This window comes from Haliotis asinina, chromosome 6, assembly GCF_037392515.1.
Source record: "Haliotis asinina isolate JCU_RB_2024 chromosome 6, JCU_Hal_asi_v2, whole genome shotgun sequence".
NCBI lineage: Eukaryota > Metazoa > Mollusca > Gastropoda > Lepetellida > Haliotidae > Haliotis > Haliotis asinina.
Genome location: NC_090285.1, coordinates 44399371 through 44420245, shown reverse-complemented (window position 1 = coordinate 44420245; position 20875 = coordinate 44399371). Strand labels below are relative to the sequence as shown.

At 38.3% G+C, this 20875-nt stretch overlaps 1 protein-coding gene across 11 annotated transcripts in view; it reads right to left on the bottom strand.

The window, feature by feature from the left end:
- LOC137287441 (CUGBP Elav-like family member 2) overlaps positions 1-20875 on the bottom strand; it is a 227569-nt gene that overhangs the window by 96543 nt on the left and 110151 nt on the right. The window contains exon 1 of one of the 11 annotated variants that reach the window (XM_067819735.1): positions 634-832. The exons of 9 other annotated variants lie outside the window; for them this stretch is intronic. In XM_067819735.1, the coding sequence (XP_067675836.1) occupies positions 634-656 (23 nt within the window). In that variant the 5' untranslated portion in view covers positions 657-832. Of the gene's footprint in view, positions 1-633; positions 833-20875 lie in introns of those variants that run through there. One more of the 11 variants, XM_067819719.1, reaches the window with a different exon arrangement.

The window sequence follows — 20875 nt, the reverse complement described above, 5'->3', positions numbered from 1 at the left end:
ACAAACGCTAGATCATCCCATCTAACTTACTCATCCAGCTGGGACCAAGTCAAATCTACATGCATTTATCCATTGATTTTTTAGTGTCAACCAATCACTTGCACTAACGGTTTTAACGTTTATTTCTGCTATAAACAATTACCAAAAGTACATTCCGATTGGTTTTAATATTCTGTGATATCGGAGACCCATTCAAGAGCATATAACACGTGCATGCATTCATGGTTCCATAGTTGAGGTCAAAGCTGAAAGCAATCCCATTGATATTAACAGAAACAATATCGCTCCGGTGTCTTTTCATCAAGTTTGAATACCACATCACAGTAATACGCGGAACGGTCTGTGATGCCAACAACCCAATCAATGCTTGTTTATAAATAGATACGGCATATCCCTCTTAACACTTTGGCCTTTCACCACGTGCCAAAACCCTGCTGTCAAGGAGCGACCAAGGGCATGCATGCTCCTCACCAGCTTTGGTTCTGCAGTAAAAGTTTAAATGGCCCGACAAAGACGTTACGTCACACAGTCGTATATCTAAACACCACTTTCCACAGAGTAAACATCCGTCGATGCATGGTTTCCACGTGGTTGTCGCAGACTTAAACGAAACAAGAGCAGCAAGAGCCTTACCTTGTGAACGCCTGCGTATACATCCTTTTGCCTAGATCCCCCTCGCTAAATCCGTCAAGCAAAAAGCTCGGGAGCTGCTTGAGGAAAAGCCGATGTATTGTGTCCGCGTGTTGAAGCCGAGATAAACAGAGACCCGAGGTCAAACCGGCTTGGCAATGAAGGTGATAGGAAGCGTTGAGTCCTTCACAAGTCAACCAGTCTCAGTCATAATAACAGACTCCTCTGATAAACATGCGATTGTCTAACAGCCGAGCGACAAGGTTCTGTGACACTTGTCCACAATCTTAGCCTGTCAGCAGTGTCAATGACATAAGGGCATAACTGTCAGTTGCAGCGTGGTTTATTGCCGTTACAGACACCGTTTTGCCCGGAAGAGGGCTCGAACACTGCGGAAATAGGTCTCGTATTTAAGTTAATAGAATCATTTTACATCAATACCCTTGTGAGGTGTACCGCCCACCAAGAAGGGTGGTTTATGTTTTCTGTGATAACCTTGATGCCGTCCTGAGATATCAGTCGGCACTGAAACAATATGATAAAGATGTTATCAGGGTAGTGCTTTGATAATCGCGTCCTGATTCCATGCAGGTTGCGTTCGTATGATGAAAGGTTAACATAGTCTTACGTGACATCATTCAGATAGTTTCTGCAGTCAAGGTAAATTGCCCCGTATGTGCGTTCGAAGGTGGGTGGATTACCTGGGGCTGTTGTAACTGCTATGACTACCTCTTCGACTGGCTCTGTTACGACAGAAACTCCTGTTTGTTCAAGAGCTGCTGTTGGTTCCACAATTGTTACTTCTACAGGTGGTGTTGACGCTACTGCTGCTGCTCCTTCCACAGCTGATGTACATGTTATCATTATCATTATTGCTACTCCTACAGCTGCTGAAAATGTTAACATTGCGACAACTGCTACTTCTACATCTGCAATTGACGTTACACATCCACTAGTTTTACGTCAACAGCTGCTGTAAATGTTAACAATGAACCAGTTGCTACTTCTACAGCTGCTATTGACACTACAACCACTACTGTTACTTCTACAGCTGCTGTAAATGTTAACAATGCGCCAGTTGCTGCTTCTACAGCTGCTATTGACATTACACATCAACTACTGTTACTTCTACAGCTGCTGTAAATGTTAACAATGAGCGAGTTGCTACTTCTACAGCTGCTATTGAGTCTACACCGACTACTGTTACTTCTACAGCTGCTGTAAATGTTAACGATGAGCCAGTTGTTACTTCTACAGCTCCTATTGACATTACAATCAACTACTGTTACTTCTACAGCTGCTGTAAATGTTAACAATGAGCCAGTTGCTACTTCAACAGCTGCTATTGATGTTATACTGCCAGTATTGCGACTTCTACAGCTGCTGTAAATCTTAATATAGCGACTATTGGTATTTCTACCGCTGCTATTGATGTTACACAACCACTATGGCTCTGTCAGCAGCTGTTATTGATGTTACACAGCCACTACTGAGTTGTCTACACTATTGATGTTACTATACCACAGTTACAACTTCGATTAATTAAATCGTTAACTAATGGTAAAACACTGTTTATGATTTCCGAGGATGGACCACCACCAAGCAATGAAGGTAACAAGTGTTTGCTTAAGAGTGAGCGCACAAAGCAATACAAATTAATACATGCAAAGGCAAGTAAACTTGGCAGCTTTACCCCCCAAAAATAATACCGGGACATATTGTACGCGTCAAAATAGATAATTGCATTGAACATCATTTATATCACCATCGCGTCCAATTTGAAAATTTCCTTGTCTCCAACACAACCGTTTAGATGTTTTCTAAAGTCTTGTATGTTGTAATGTTGATCAGACAGATTCCCTACCACCGTTGCTCATTCTGGATCTGCAGTTGCTATGATAAACTCCGTAATGTAGTGTTTGGCCGCGTTACTGATACATTGACATCTGGTACTATTTACTGCTGTAAGTGCAAATACTGTGCAAGTATTGCATCAACTACCTGTACTTCAGTTTTATGATATCTCCGCAGTTAGACCACATGTGGACCAGCATCAGTCTCCGTTATATAGTTATATATGAGGTTACATGATAATATTTCTATATAACAACCATCAAGTTTAATAATGTTTGAAGTATACGTGGTTGGAGCTAAAGGGGCATAACATTAGGAAGTGATTGGAATATTTAACTATGCTTTGATGAGGACGCCGCATATGTCGAGATTGCCAGCATACCAATGTCAGCATGCCGGCGTGGAACCATTAAAACCAACAACAATTACACCGCCACGTGTTTTAATCAAGACAACCACATTTGAGACATTATAAAGAAAATGAAAGTAAAAAAACGTCTCCGCCAACAGCAGAGTAAGATTATAACATGAACACGTGTTTATGAATCACCATCAAACAGTCATGACACCAGGTATCCCGAAAAGGTTGCCCCAACAGTATCTCTAAACAAAAACACATGCAAGTGCTAGTCAATTGTTCAGAACCACACAGGAACGTATAGTACAAGTCAAAACAGGGGATTACACCCGTTGTCATTCATGTCACACTTGAAATGTCCTCCAAGTTTACCAATGTCAAGGTCAAGAGGGTTTTTTTATCACCAATCATGTAGGCTCTTGCATCCTTATGTTGACTGTTCGTGTCAGCCATTCCGGGCATGTCCTTCCTTTCGGAATGTGAATAGCCATTATACATAAACATGCATTATAAACACTGATATGGCAGCTACAAATATAATGTATCTCGTCACTGATATGCATTGTGAGTGTATCAGATGCTTACACTGGTATTTAGAAGTTGGTAGGTAATACGACATCGAATGGTATGGATTTACAACTTTAATAACGTCGTGTTGTAAATATCAAATACGTTGTAAATCCATACATTTCGTTGTCATGTTGTGATTGTATGACACTACTCTGATGTGTTTAACCATACACACGTATAGTTTCCCCTCAGATGTCTGAAACAAGTGGGCTATACTTGTGTTCCCTGTGCATTACATCTTACCAAGACGGTCCTGTATCTAACAATATCGATTCCAATAATGGATAGACGGCTAATCTTATTTATGTGTCCGAACAAATGAATCTGTAGCTGAGATGATTTCATTTGGGGGCAAATGCTATAATTGATTAAAAGTGCATAATACATTCTCATTTTTAGCTGCATTTTAGTTTTTCTGGGATCTCACTGTCGAATATGCGTAGACTTCAGCAAAAATGAGATATCGACTTGTATACTGTTGCACTAGTATCAAACATCAATGTCGTCATTGCAGAAGAGCTATCCTTGAGATAGAACTCATGAATCGCGTTGAGTCAAATCATTGATTTCGCTCTCTTACATTTGCCGACCTGTATCTCATAAACGGACAATAAAGGAGATCTTAATAACACACGTGAATGACCATATCCATTACAGTAAATAGCACAGACAGTCAGTGACGTTTTGACCTTTGGCATTTAAACGAGCAACGCTACTTTTATGTATCATGTGAGCTGAAACACCACCTGAGCAGTGAGCATATATAGAATACCTAATTATGATTATACGAGACCAGATGAGAATCGAGCTTGTCGAGATCTGACAGTAAGGTTCAGTGAATGAGTGGTGTTTTACTATCCATTTGCTGGAAGGGAACTGTAATGTCTCATGAAAGCAGTAATTGACATAAACTTTGTTTGTCTTACGACAAACCTCTGACACCATGAAACGTAAAATTAACTTAAAATTAAAGACGATGTTATGTTCAAAATGGGCGAGTTTCTCATTAAAATACAGAATACATCAACAGACTGGTAAGGATAAAGAAATGGGAAGCGCTGTACCTTTCTCAACAGACTTGCACAAGTCTCTAGGGTAAAACTAATTAGTTTAAATCATATTTTCTAAACAAATAACGTATTGGGTCCTTAGGCTGTACGATTTGCTTAGACTTGTCTCTTCGATGGATAGAGTTACCGTGCTTTAATGGTCTCAGCATTCATTGAAGCAAGGCTAATTTCTAGCTATGGTTAACTCCCTGTATACATACATCTGTACACTCACGGGAACCACAGTATGTCACAAGCACACCACAAATACCATTAATCTTAGCAGGAAAATGAAGTCAGAAGGTGAACAAGATTTAACGTAACGACATGCAACATAAAACTACTTACTGCATGAATTATGTTCTAATGGAACAGAACATTCGGTTCATTTCAATAAAACAATGTCAGCTGTGCGAGGCATAATGAATGACTACCGGTGTTGGACAATGTGCACAAAACATGTTTGGAGTACCGCAAAACTGATTTCATGATTAATACAATCAGTGTGGATGTGTGTGTGTAAATCTGTTTAATTCCCCAAAGCAATAAAACTGTATGCGTAAACAATAACATCAATAAATAAAGGAAAAAATACGTCAGATGCCTACAGTATAATTGATTATGTCGGAGCATGCAATTATTGAAATTGTTGACTTCGTCACGGCAATGTAGCGCTCTGTTCATTGTACAGAATCAAATAGAAGACACGTTCAAATACAGGTCTCAGAGCGGAGAGATCTCTCGGTACAAGTAATTAGAGTCCCGAAAATGTTTCAACTGTATTATTCAAAGAATTGAACAAAAAGGGAACAGTCGCAATGACATCAGAATGAAGCCTGCTTGTGTATGTATTAACCAGACCGTCTGCACCGAAGCACCGATGGTGGCGTGTTTGTTATTTGTGACAATGTAATAATATTCAAATAACCACAAAAAGGCTGCTTAACAGATAATAACAGGTGCTCCTTGGACCTGGCAGTGATAAAACGGGTTTGTGCAAGAATACTAAAGACGTTACTGCATCAATGTGATGTGTTGAAGACAGCAAGCCAGGCGTTCAACATCGCCCAACGTGTGTAGGCAGTTTAGTTGCAGACAGAGACGCGAGTGTATTGAGATACATGTTACTGTTTACAGTGAAGTGGTGAAGTGAGTAGAACTCAAGACACCAGGTGTTTGTACTGGAAACAGCGACCGGGAGCTCATTCCTTACGCAGGGAGGTCTATGAACCATCATCATTATCAGTTTAACCAAACAAAATAGAGCTCGCTTCCAGAAATATATCAACTGCAGAAAAACGTTGAGGAAGTATGACTGAACACTATGTTGATGGGTGATACTTGTTTTGGTGAACGCTATGATATGTTTGGTATGATGTATCTGCTCAGGAGCCACTTAACACAACAGTTTCTAGGAAGAAACAATATGCTATATCTGTTATGTTCATTGCAGGGTCAATGCTGATGTCATAGATCATCTTAATGAGGCAATTCATGAGCCGAGTCGAATGAATGCTGCGTGTGGTGCTCTGTAAACGACATAATAGAAATAAACATGGGTAGCAATGAACACGGATAGAAATGAACATGGATAGAAATGAACATGGATAGAAATGAACATGGATAGCAGTGTTGAATACTTTAATCAGTTATTTTAATGGTTTCTCTTAGGATTGGCCATAGATAAGATTAGAAAAGACTTTATAATCCACGGAGTAAATTTGGTTAACACTGATAAGACCTCTGGAGCATTTAACCGCTATAAAATATTACATGGAGAACACTACAATAGTAATATTAAGATCGACATTATGTGGATTTATTTGAGTGATAAAAATATTCTCTTACAACGGTAGTTCTTGAAGAATATCCTGTATTTTCATTACCAATTAAACTATACTTCCATTTATTTCAATAATTTGTAACACGTCCCAGAAAAAACTGAGTGAAATGTCAAATATGAATGCCAAATATGTTTAGCCATATATTCAATGACACCTACAGATATGCATTTCTCTCGTTCCGACAAGAATTCTATGTAAAGCTGTTTCTTGCCCTTAGTTAGAAACGAATGAAAAAAAGTTCACATCAACCTCCAACAAAAGAACTCGAAACTTACACTTAAACGACCTTGGAAAAACTCATTAATGACTTTGTGATATCGTGTACGCTTTGCCTGAAGACATTACACTATGGAGATTACACCCAAAACTAATCAGCAAAACATTACACGATCGTGGTACTTGGAGGACGTGGCAGAGAAGATATTATAAATATTTATGACTGACTTTGGTTTGACTCAGGTTGGTTTCAATAATATTCCAGCAACATCACGGTGGGGAACACCAGAAATGGGCTTCACACTTTGTACCCATGTGGGGATTCGAACCCGGGCGTGGAGAACGCTTTATCCACTAGGCTACCCCACCGCTACAGATATTTATGATAACTAAATGTAGATGAACTGTTAGCATGGTACGCTGATACACTTTCGTCTCTGCATTTCGCTTACTACATCAACGTATCGTTTAACGGATATCGAATATACAAAGAATAATAAAATGAGAAAAAATAATGTGTATCAACTGAATGTAATCATTGCATATATTTCATTACTTGATTCTTTAATTTAAAAAAAAATAAAATAAAAATAAAAATAATAACTGATAGGTACGATGCAGGGTATGCTTAGCATTTCTCCTTTTCATATTTCTTTTGGGAATGTTTTCGAGTATTTATCTTTTTCATAGTATCTAAATGTCTTGTCGGATCTGCTTATAGTTGTATAAGAACCAACGACAACTTCGTGTGCTTACGTCAATGGGCACATTAAAAGAGTTTTCAAAACACCTGGTTTCTCATGCCCTACTTCGTCAGATCTTGCTGAATATCATTAAGCCACCAAATGTGTCCTTTTTCCGCCCATAAATGTAATTTCAGCTAGGTAAACATAGCTTCAAATGTTATGAAAAAAACACGAAATAGAGTAAGCTGGGGCTGGATTGACCCACAATGCATCAGTACTGACGTATTGTTATGTGGCACACGTATGCCATTAATTTCTACAGTGCAAAGAATCAAGAGGTATATTTGACGTCCATTTGGCACTGACTTTTGTTTCAGAAGATCCCTGTCAATCAGAGACTATGTTGATTATTGTATGGCGAGGCTACAATACTCTTCTATCTTCACGAACAACCATTAAACTTATTACGATTCATAGATTATATTGAACATTTATTACATTTTTGATAAAAAGTGTTGAACCTTCAACAACACATTTCCATTTTGTTCAAACTAGAGTTTCTTCAAATCACTAACACATGTTTAACAGTAATTGTCAGTGAGATGGGGTTTGGAACTATCGGGTTTTTCATATCGACAACGTGTGTCATATCTACATGATAGAGACATTTAGTACTAAATAAACAACAGGGTGGGATTATCGCGCAATAAAAGCCTACAGCTAGGATAAGCCACGAGGGGCGTCTTTTGATGTGTTTTATTGTCGCGTTTTACGGCTTCCTATGTACAATATGAGTACTATGTACAATTCCTCTAGTCTGTCTCACAGTTCCTAAACCACATGATTTTCCCTACTGCCTAGCCCTCTCTGCAATGCTGGAGTCCTACCTGAAGGAGGTCTAGATTTCCGCAGGTTCTCTGGTCTATGGAATCCCCTTGGCTCCTTTCAATTTCAATGAGTTTATTTGCTAAAATAAAAATATCTAATATATTCCGAGACAAAGCGTTAGTCTACTTTTCTAAGTGTGTTTCTGATAATTCTTACTTTTAAATATATTTATCTTAATAGGAATGATTCACTACATACAACTCGGACCTGGCACTTTTGGACAAATATGTATATTGGACAAATATATTGAACAAACAGGCATTTAGATTTGGTATAACTTGAATATTCGCACAAACATAAAAACAATGAAAAATCAGCATATCCTTAACATTCTCAAGCCTACTCCACTAAATCAACGTTCAGGTCCAAGAACAACAATATGTATTTTATCGCGCCATGCCACGTTTTGTATTTTTCATTTTCATTGACTGTGGATAGCCATCTTAAATATCTGGATAATGTGCATCAAATAAAAAAACAACAACACGAAAATCAAATATTAATTCAAAACAATAACATGCAATAAAGAGGAACATCAGAACGTCAGATTTAGTTTTACATGAACACGCACACGCTCACACAAACACGCGCCCGCACGCTCGTACGCGCGCAAGCACGTACGAACGCAATAAGGGAGTCGTAGTCAACTATCTTCAAAGGATGACGTTAATTTATAGCATCAGAAGTTGACAAGATATCTTTTCGTCTGCGGCTGCTGCCATTAACAAAACCTCAATACGTAAAGCTGCCGTCCCCTATCCTTAACTAAACTTCATTCCATTTGTACAATGCCACGGCAGCCACTGAATTACAATTCAATATCACGCTGTTTCATTTGCTGCAGAGATTTCCGAGATCTTACTTTGTCATGCGCAGTAGCATTCGCCGGATCTGGTGATCAGGTGTCACTCCACGGTGAAAACAAGATGGCGACCTTTAGCCAGCTAAAGCCATTTCATTGTCAGCTTACTTATTGATCTGTTTTAAAGACAGGGAAAGGGCATGGAAGTAGATGGGAAAGAAAGATCAAATTAACCTCAGTTCAATTAAATTAACGTAGAAGCTGTCGCAAGGAAAAGACGTCCATTTCGTATTAAATCAAACACCGAGCTGCAGTTGGTGAGAAGATTAAAAGGCCGTGATATTTATCAAATTAAATTCTCATGCCCTTAAGCTTATTGAGACGTGCTACCTTGATTAGAGAAAGAGATGAGAGTTTATGTCGCCACTGAGGTGTAATGCCATTGTCCAATTAATTCAAATATAGATCATGGTCCCATTATGCTTGTTAATACCACGTGAGCCGTACGCTTCGATCACTTACTCGCTCTGATTAAGTATCGATTTGACAAAGGATAACCGTCTTAAGCCTCTTTGGACAAAAATATTCTAAGTGAAACACTAAAGAAGATAAACACCACGTCTTCCTCCAGACAAGCATGAACTGACGGGCAAAAGAAGTCAAGGGATGGATATTCGATCGGATCGTATTCAATATCTCACTTGTTTTTAATACTGAAGGTTAGTAGTACTTTTTGCGATTTTGTAAGCCAGGAAACGTTTTCATAACAGTTCACGAGTTGAACGGAACCTAATCTTGAAATCATTCGCCACTTTCTCCAAAGGCATTCATTCCAGGAGGGTACCTGTATGTTAGGCCTTTTTACTCTACATGCTGGTTCGCGTCCCTTAGCCGGATAAAGGAAGGTTTGATACCTAGTTCCGGCCTGATTACGATTCTCGATGTATGAGCACAAGAGCTAGTGCTCTTGAATGAATGAATTTATTGCAGTAGAGGAACCACAGGCCCATTATACAGTGCATCGTACAACAGGAGACAAATACTGATGGAGCGCGGTACATTCGGCAGGTGATATATTAATAATCATGGTCAAGTTGGTGACAGAAATAACCAGCGTTTCTACATTGCAAGAAATATATACTTCCCTAAACTTTCAATGATACGTGCATTGGCAGATGTTAAAAGTAGATATAGCTTATATTCTGATGGATGTTTCCAGTGATATCTTGCTAATACTGATCAGTGCCAAATGAACGTCAATTCGTCATAAAATGGGCGTTGTAGAACAAAATATAATTCTGTGTCTACAGCGGGAACAATACATAACGGACATAGGCGTCCCTGTCTCTTTGACCCCAGTTTCCGCCCCATTTCAATCATTAAGCCGTGATTAGAACATCTTAGAAAACAAAATGCAGAGCGATAGATTTTCCCTGATTTACTACATAGATAACGCCACCGAAGTTTTAATTGACCAATAAAAAGGTAATTTAGTGCATTGATTTAAACTTTCGAACCACCGCTGGTTATAAGTATCAACACTCCTCTGCTTGAATGACTCAATGATAAATGCATAAACACGCCCTTCCGGATCTAACATTACTGAAATCCTGTTCAAAGTGGCATCAACATCATCCAACAACCATTAATTAACCTGATTCCAAAATTCAAAAGTAGGGACGAGACAAATATTATCCAGATATTGCTCGTTCACAAACATATGCATCTATTATTAAAATGCTGATACATTTCCCAGTCAATAGGGACAACCGGCCATGCAATCTGGAGCTAACGATTACGAGCATTAAAACTGCAAGCGGATATTTAATGCATGAGTATATCGCCACTAAATCTGGCATTTAAGCTGTGATGATATTTCCTAAACTACAATGGTAACATGTGCTGCTGTTACTGCTGATGTACATAAACATTGAATGTCATTACTATCGTTAAGGAGTCATTATTATTATATTAATTAGTCTCTATGGGAGGTCTTCATTACTATCACTGCTGCTCCAGATGGCTTCATAGCTCTAATAAATGAACCGTCAATATATGCTTGTATAGACGGTACACAGCCTTGTGTATGCTATCATATACCTATTTCTACAATCTTTATATATAAGCTGTTTATGTCATTTATATATGCGTATAATGATCACACGGACCTTGAAGCAAATATATCCACTAAAGCCCACGCAAGTCTAGCAATAATGGTTAGTCTAGATTTCCACAGCTTCAGGGAAACGAAGAAAGTCCTTGGGGGGCTCCTTTTATTGTATTTATAATTTTGATCAAAAACTTATTTCCGTAAAACATGTTCATTTCAGAGACTAGCAGTTAGTCTAACGTAATTATTGTACAAACTGGTATGTTGCCTCATATCCTATTTTATAGCCAACGATGACTAATAATATACTGAAGGAAACAAATAAGAGAGCGCCACTTCCTTCATTATTCTCTGATTTCCCCCACAGAGCTATTTAAAGCTGGTGATGAAAACTAGAATATATAAAAGGAATGTTCCTGTGTTCCTCTGTTTGTTTCTCTCACTATATTTGAAACCCAAGGCCGGGTGCAATTAAACGTAAACTGGATGATTACAGCTCTAGCCTGAAATAAACTCTTGCCATTATGCTGCACAGTTCTGGTTCTTTGTCCTCTGAGCCACAGATAGTCATCACTAGCGAAGCAGGGTGGACATAATACATACAAGGAGAAAGGGTATTCACCGGATATTAATGTTCATGTAGATGTTGATATTCCCGCTTATCCATAGGTGAAACCCACCTGTACTAAACTCCTTGCAACACATGTTGTGACATACTCTTCATATGCGATTCCCGATCATAGAGAGCTTCTTGCAGGTAGAAACCTAAAGAAGTACATAGTGCATTACAACTCCATAAGTTACCTGACACAGACGGCAGGTAGATAAAAAAGAACCCCACGTCTTATTTACACAGCCTTCTTGCAAGACCGTAACGTGGCATTGATTGAAAGGAGAGAAAAAACTTAAAAACTCCCATCTTCCAATTCCAGTCTTCTTCAGTTGGAAAATTACTTCGTTAAAAGAAACAGACAGCTCTCATGTAGACAGAACAATCTTCATCCACAGGAGATGCCATAACGAGATACCCAACTATCTAAAAGAAGAGCGAATATAGTCGATGTTGTTCCGAATGACACTTCCGTATGGCATGGGCCATAGACACCGACGCAGCTGTAATTGTGGACATAGCCGAAGTGGCCCGTAAGGGTCCCTATTCTCTCTGCTGAGTGCCAAGACTGAGTGAAATACGTGCTCGATATGCATGACTTGTTTATGGCGTGTTTTCTTTTGTTTTTAGGCGCTTTGGCGTGCTTTATCACCCTTCCATTCAACTGTCGAGAGCAATACCGGGGTCGTTTCATACCTCTGTACAAGATTCTTTGAAGTTCCGGCATATGTTAATTGTTTAATTTCAAAACAAAAGTAGCTCTAGGTACAGATGCAATGTCAAGCATAGTAACTCTTTTCCAAAGTATACAATTATAGAAATGACCAGTTCAATGCAAACAGAGAAAATGTGTCATGTGCCTGGGTACAAAATACCGATCTGATGTTTCCTCCTGCTGAGACGAGAACATAAACAATTGCAGGTCCTTTAGTTTGTTTCTGCAGAACTCGTTAGTGTTCAATCTTTGTCTGTCCCTGTTCGGTATTGAATAGATGTATTCACATGCCAAAGGCGTTGTTATTGCGAACATGATTTCGATGATAAATGATGCGTGGACATTTATGATTGCTGATGACAGTAACCACTTTCATGTCATCATCATCATCACCATCACCATCATCATCATCATCGTCATCATCATCATCATCATCATCATCATCACCATCATCATCATCATCATCGTTATTGGTATATCTAGGGGAATGAAGCGGTAAAATAGCCGGTTGTTTGAGCAGGAACAGCAACAGACCTGTTGGAGTGTTAAAGGACGTAGATGCTCCATTGTTGACAGAGTGGTAAAGCCGACGTGGTTGGGTTGCGGCTCATCGCACCAAGGGAACTCTCAACTCATATAAACCAATGGATTCCCTGACCCAGACTCGACCGTTCAGAAAGCAACTACAAGAACACGAAAGATACCCTACCCCACCCGACCCGTGAAGGTCCCGGGGTAGAATAGGCCTTCAGCAACCCATGCTTGCCATAAAAGGCGACTCAGCTTGTCGTAAGAGGCGACTAACGGGATCGGGTGGTCAGGCTCGCTGACTTGGTTGACGCGTGTCATCGGTTCCCAATTGCGCAGATCGATGCTCATGTTGTTGATCACTGGATTGTCTGGTCCAGACTCGATTATTTACAGACCGCCGCCATATAGCTGTAATATTGCTGAGTGCGGCGTAAAACTAAACTCACTCACTCACCCCTACCCCACCCTCAACCCCACCTCCAATTAAAAAAGCCCCAAAACAACAACAACAAAAGCAGATATCCCCCCATCACCAACACCACCACCACGCACACACACAAACAGGGCATCTTCGATATGGAGAAACTCTATTGGTAAAACACTCCTTCCAATGTCATTCACTATTTTAGAACTAAATTTTTTTAGTCGGTTGTAAGTATGAATTATTTATCCCATCAAAAAGATGTAGTATCGAGCCGTAGGCTCTTTTGTCCATAGTAGCCTTATGGTCTATTGATGTTCCAACCACCGATGGGCCAGAAAACTGTGACAACTAAGAAATATACACTGAGCAATATTGCTCTTGTCATTCAAACCTGTTGAAGCCAAACTGACGAACTAAAAAAAACAACATAGGATGAAAGGTTCAGCTTAAAGAGTTTAATTCCAGCCACTCGTCACAAACAGTCTTCAATCTCGAATGGATTTAGAGAAAACGAACCTTTTGAGAACATAAACTTATATTCATCTATTAACTGATGGTATGCTTTTATGAAGGGTTCCAAAACCATTTGCAGACTTGTAACCGGTAATGGTACGGACTTGTACGAATGGGATATGAGTCATTACTGGACGCCACTGACCGATTATAGGACTTTTAAGTAACATGTGCCACTAAATAGTCCACATATTATTTCTCTTTCTAGTCATGACTAGAGGTACAACCACTGCTGGAGATGTGGTCTGTTTGATCTTAAGTGATCCATGCACGTCGTAAGTGTCGACTACCGGAATCGGTTGGTCAGATTTGCTGACTTGGTTGACGCATGTCATCATATCCCATTTCTGTAGAAGGATGCCCATGATGTTGATCACTTCATTGTCTGGTCAATACACGATTGTTTACAGACAACCACCAGTCAGTTGGAATATTGCTGAGCGCAGTGTTCAATAACAAACAAACAAACAAGCAAAGCATCAACAAATAAACTGACTGAGACGTGTGAAAAAGTTCACGCTAAAAGTGAATGTGGTGAATATCTTACACCGCGAATGTACGCTTGATTTCTAACTTTTTGTTGTGATTACCAAATGATCCTGTTGATACTGATAACCTGCCAAGCGGGTTTGATTACTTGAATGAATTTCTTTGGTTACGTCTGCTACTAGTGACAAGATTGTGGCACATCAGCCAGATTTGATCCTTAGAAAAACCTGATCCTTACGCAAAGCTGTGTATACCTTCCTATGTCAAGGCAGCCTACCAGTATTCAGTGAGTGATTAAACTGAAGGACTTTCCGTCGGCCAAATATACAAGAATAAGGTTCCATGGGCATGGCTGCTTTACAACGACCAACACAAGCTATTTTTCCAACGCTTCACGGGCATCGTTTATCTCTTTCGTGTTACTGACCTCCTTTAAGACGGAGGACGTACATTAGCCCTGTTCATCATCCTGTCACTCATTCCCAAATAGCACAGCGGTGACGCAGTTGTAGCCACAGAATATGTCAAAGCGAGGCACCGGAAGGAGCAGTGCATGTCGGGCTGCCAGACAGATGAGGCTTTCCTCGCACAAAGATGTCTGAATTTCCCCTTTGAAGTAAGAATGCGTCTTTGGGGAATATGGGATGCCGAAGGGAAGGCGATATGGATGGATTTCTTCAAGATTGTTTCCAACGTCCACTGCAGTATCATTAAAGCTGAGGGTGAAAATACGTATAAGACTTCATCGTTTGGGAGTTCCAGAAACTTCAGGAAAGACTTACACAGCAAAAATAACTTGGTTTCCGTTCTTGCGGAAACCTGATGGATACTGGGTAATGTAGGTTTCCGCTAGGTTTCAGTTTCAGGAAACGCGCAATGAGAGTTTCCGCATAGTTTCCACAACTGAAACTAACAAGTCTTAGTTTCCGTCATGTTTCCGTCAACTGAAACTGTAGTTGGAAGTTTCCATTTAGTTTCAGTTTACTGAAACCTTAATAGCTGGAGTGAGTAAGTTTCTGGTCTTGCGGAAACCTTGTGGATCTTGGGTAATGTAGGTTTCCGTTAGGTTTCTGTACAAGGAAGATGACAATGAGAGTTCGCTTAGTTTAGAAAGCTGAAATATGTTGTATTATCTTGTTATATTTATTACATATTTATTTGAACAAAAAACAAACGCTGGAAATATTATGATCCAACTGTTTCATTTCTTAGAAAAAGCTCACATTTTAATGCAACAGGGCAGTTGCAGTAGTACACAATTCGCTGTATTAAGAAACTGGGGCGCTCAGAGAAGAGTAACAGAATTCTCTGCACACAAGCATTGCTCTGGAAGTAGGCACACTGAATGAAGACGAGCTAGCCAGTACACAAAGTGCTTTGTTCTTCTGTAGATGTTTGTTGTTGTACGCGAGTCCTGGTTAATATCTGGCGAAACATCTGAATCCGAATCAATCAGGCTCTCACATTGTGGTGGTAATAGCTCGCAAACCTTGAATGTGCTGTTAATATCTTGGTCACTGTCAGTGTCTGGAAAGGAAAAGAACATTCAGTTTGAATCATCAATTCAACTGAGAGACAATTCAATGAATGAAACACAGCAATATATATGATAATGCAGATAACATGTATTACAAATATTAAATACGTATTACCATTTGCTCACTTTCAGTTATTACAGTTACATGTATGATACATACATTAAATATATTAAACATGGATAGCAAAGTGACAGTGCAAACTCGATTTTTAGTGAAATCTAAAAATTCTTTGATGACTAACCTGATGAAACATTTGTCATTCACCCGAAAAATCTTTACAAACTAACAAACATCTTGTTACGGAGATGGAGATAACGTGTTTTTCTTGAAACAGACGTCTGGCAGTGAGGACAGAAAAGCCGTATTTCTCCTGGACTTTAAAATATATGTATATATTATGCTTGAATCCATGTACATTTACACTTTGAGTGAGGTCAAAAAGGTTTGTTGTATGTATTAACATAGTGTCAGCTTCATTATAAAGCTATATGAATAATATTGTTATAAAAGAGATTCCCTTACCGGGCATCATTCTCCGAGTTTGTTGGTCCACAATCCATATCTGTAAATCAAATAACTGACACAACGATTCTTTCAGAAATATGAAACTTGAGGTGTGATGATAATGTCAGTGCATTGTAGGGCTAACACATGCAACATGTACTGATGGACAAAGTTTTAATGGTTATAAAACAAATATCAAACCATGAAACTGATTAACTGGTACAACTGGATACACAGAACTGACACAGAACATAAGATACTAGATAATTTGATGAACTAATAAATGTATGATGTGACTTGGTTGAAATATTTCTGGAGTACAGATTATATGAATAGATATAACGAAGACATATAGGCGGAATATCTCTGGGTACCCATGTTAAAACAAATATTGTAGAAACCAACCATATTTCAGAAACGTATTTCTCGTGATTTTAGGCTGTTTTTCTTGACAATTACTTGTCGCAATGTCCACAAAGAACTGTGTCCCTGCAGCAGAAAGTGCCACGAATAGTCTACAGAAATTATGCATGTACAAATCATAGCCAAAGGGTCAGTGGGATTGTGCTTCATTCTTCATTCACATTGACAAATGAATTAAGGTTTCAAAGAAATTGTGACACATCACCAAATTATATTAGTAATAGTAGTAAAGTTAACTTAAAGGGTAGATAGGGATAGTAGATCTGGGTGTATAACTGAAAAGAACAAACAATGTTAATATTTCTAACCCCCGTCCATGTTGTGAGCACAGTGCGTAAATTACTTACATGGTACGTGGTGGTCGGGAGGGGGGGGGGGGGGGTCCATCCAGCAGAAATATATCCGGATACTACCTTCTCCTGACAGGATTTTAGAAAATAACTTATTTGCCACAATAAAGTTTCCCATGACTGCTAAATCAGTAGGACTCATGACGCTCGGGCATGTTAAAGTAAGGTGAACATGTTTTCACAATTAATCACTGTTAATAATCACAAGGTCTACATATTGATGCTTGACACTGAGAAAAAGCAATCAGTGACGCTAATGCGATGAAAAGACTGCTAAAACCATAACTGCTTACTGTTGTCACTTTGAGTACTTACATTCAATCCGCTGAATTCCACTTTTCACACTCCCCTTTGATGTCGGCAATGTAAACAAATAAACGAATGGCGACAGGATCACGTCCACGCGAGACTATCTAACTGTTAACAAAACAACTCACAACAGGGTGTACCTTCCTCTTTTGTTGTAGAACGAGGAAATCTACTGTCAAATGGTCACATTAGATTTATTTTAAAAAACACAATGACAAAACTGTCTATTTCCCGTGAGTGTTAGCGAGACGCCATCTTGTTTGGCGGGTAGGAACAAATTTGTTTTCGTAGCAATTATTTTTCAAAACTTTAAGCATAAGATGGCTGCGTCGTGTAAACTTTGCCATGGCCACCTCACTTTCCCCAAAAGCACTCGACGAAAGAATTCGCGACTTGGAGAAGAAAGCAGAGAACGGATGCGAGCAACTCGGAGTACCTCGGATGTGTCAGGTAAGACCGAGGGTATTTTATTGTAAATAACGTTTAAAGAAATATTGCGTTAATGACAGAAATCCGGATAGATTATAAAGTTTATCCCGCGAATGTATATTTTCGCTCGTATTATTTTTAAATGTTATCGTTAAATCTAAGTAGAATAGGCCTGAAAAATAAGTTTGTTTATATTCCATTTCAATAGATCGACATGGTATAGAATACACCAAGCTTGTATTTGTAAGTAACTATCTTAGTACTAACCACAAGTATTTATTTAAGTTTAAAGGGGCAGACTTTTGATTTTAGTGCTCCTGTTAATAGTTTGTAAATTTTAGCGTTGCAACTCGGTTAACACTTGCACAAAAGGTGTGTGTGTGTGTGTGTGTGTGTGTGTGTGTGTGGGGGGGTGATGAATTACGATCTGCATCAAAAAGATCCGCCATATGTAGTGGTTCACTCATGGCTTTACTGGGTATTGCAAGATGTATTTCACCAATTCAGATATATTTTAAAGAATGATAAAAATGATGGGCTTTTACAATGGCAACATTTCGGTGTAATTTATTAAATGCAATCCTGGATCATTAGTGAAATGAAATTGTTTACCCCCAAACTCGCTCAGAGGGGTCAGATGTGTTTCGGAACTATTTGAGGCAAACACTAAATTCATATAAGAAACTGTTAGCTCTGCGTAGGATACATTTAAAATTTCATGTAATTTTTCAATAATTTAATACATACGTGTTGAGCATAATCATATATATATACCTGTTATATTTAACGTATTTGATTTAATCTTTTAGGCTGTTGTGAGAAAAATCTGGACACGACTGCTCCTGGAGGATCACCCTTGTCTATCGAAGGTATGTGCTCATGTTACTAGGTAATTTCACTTTGAATATTTCATTAATTCACTTCCCTACGTACGTTTTCTCAAAATGAAAAATACATGAAAGTATCATTTGCAAATTTGAATAGCCGGTAAACTAAATCAGTTTAACATTACACCTGTGTGAAATTGCCATCAAACTGACCCCTTGATTTTACAATGCTTAATTGCTGCAAGGTTATGTCATGTGATATAACTAAACTTCTTTTATCACGATCTTTATGTCAGTTGTTCACTTACCGGTTGCATAACTTTGGCAAACAGGATGTACATAGAATTTGCACGAAATAACACAAAGGATGGTTAGCCTTTTTGGAAGTTATTTTAAATCATTTAACTACAAAATGGTAAACTTTCAGAACAATATATGTATTCAAAGTTATAAATCTGCAGTTTACTTGGTTGTATAATTTTCACTGACGATCGTTAATTTTAATAGACATTGTGTTGAATGCATGATTGAATGAAGTGCAAGAAAAATGACATTTGTTTTTATTTCAGTAAAGCCGATGACGAGGACTCTATGAATATAGTAGTCAAAGAAACAAGTGACTATATCACGACCAAGCTAAGGATGGTCAATAGGATCTTGTGAAGGTAATTTTCACTCACCTGCCTGTCATTATAAATAGTTAATGATTTAAATAATAGTGTAAAGACAGATTTATGGATGTTAACTTCAGTAACCAAGCCAGCATGGCATATATAAATACCTTTGCCTAACAGATGAACTAAAATGTGTGAAACATGCTGTATAGTACTTTAAACATTTATTTTCAGAAGCGCTTTGTAGAGTGTGGCGGAACAGGCGTGATGATCTCAGTAGACAAGAAACCGGAAAGAAAGTGTCACACAGAACAGCAGCAAAAAAAACAAAAAGAATGAAATCCGTAAGTATATCTATTCGAATAATAACATGTAACAATTCTTCTCATTACAATGTGTGACAGATTCTAAGTTCCGGAAATATACATTTAAAATGTTTATGGATTATTGCTTTTTACATTCTTAAGATATGTAACACATGATTCAGATCATAATTTCATAAATCATAACATAAGAATCAAGTCAGTTAATGGTGATATATAAACATGTTATTACACTTCAGTGACTTCATGTCACTTCAGAACAACAGATTGTGTGTCCATAAGAAAATAGGATATGTCATTAAATGTGATGAACTGATTAACTTGTGTTGGGGTGATTAATGAAGTAAATAATTTTTCACGACACTTCCTTTTTAATAATTTGCAATCCATCTTGGCATTATGGTTTATCTGTTGATTGATTTTTGTTTAATTTTCAGAAAATTGCACTGCGCATGAAAAGCCTGAAAACTATTGACTGGCCAGATCGACGAAAGGAAAGGGTTTCAACTATACTTACCTTGGAAATGACTTCACCAGTTGTGAGTGATGAAGAAGATGCCAATTCATTGCTCTCTTACCCCTTTACCTGGGAATCTAAACTCAAGATGTCTGCACTGGACTCAGCCACAATTTTCAACGCCACCACCAAAGCTAAGGCCAACATGAAGACCAGGATGCGGCATCCAACCACAATGACAGAGATATCCGCTCAAGGATGCCCAAGTGGGCTAGTAAATAGCTAATCGATCACATGAACGTAATTTTATCTGTGATCAATTAAATTTGAATTATTCTCAATGTAAAACTTTAATAGTTTTGATATTCTGATTGTATTTCAATTAATACAATTTTATTCAATCTTAATTTTTATCTATTTTCCAAGAGACCTTTATTTACTTTAAATACATTTTTTGTACTTTCAATGTAACCTAAGTTCTTTATTGCATTTTATTTCATTGTTGTATTGTATTGCATGGTGTGTGTTATTACATGTTTAGCATTGACTGACTGGGGTGTGTTTTTCTGTGTCAGCGTGAGGAGGTGCAGGAGGAGTCAAGGGATGCAACTGTTATAGCATGTTTTTAGAAATATTTTTGTCATAAGTGACAAATATTGATCTGTTATCTAGTGCTATATCTTTTTATTATTTATTAGATATATGTTTGATCCATATTTGTCTGAAAATAAAACAGTGAATCTTATTGTATCTTTTGTTTTTCTTTATGTATACGTGATGATTGTACACAAATTCCTTATATTGTCTTTGCC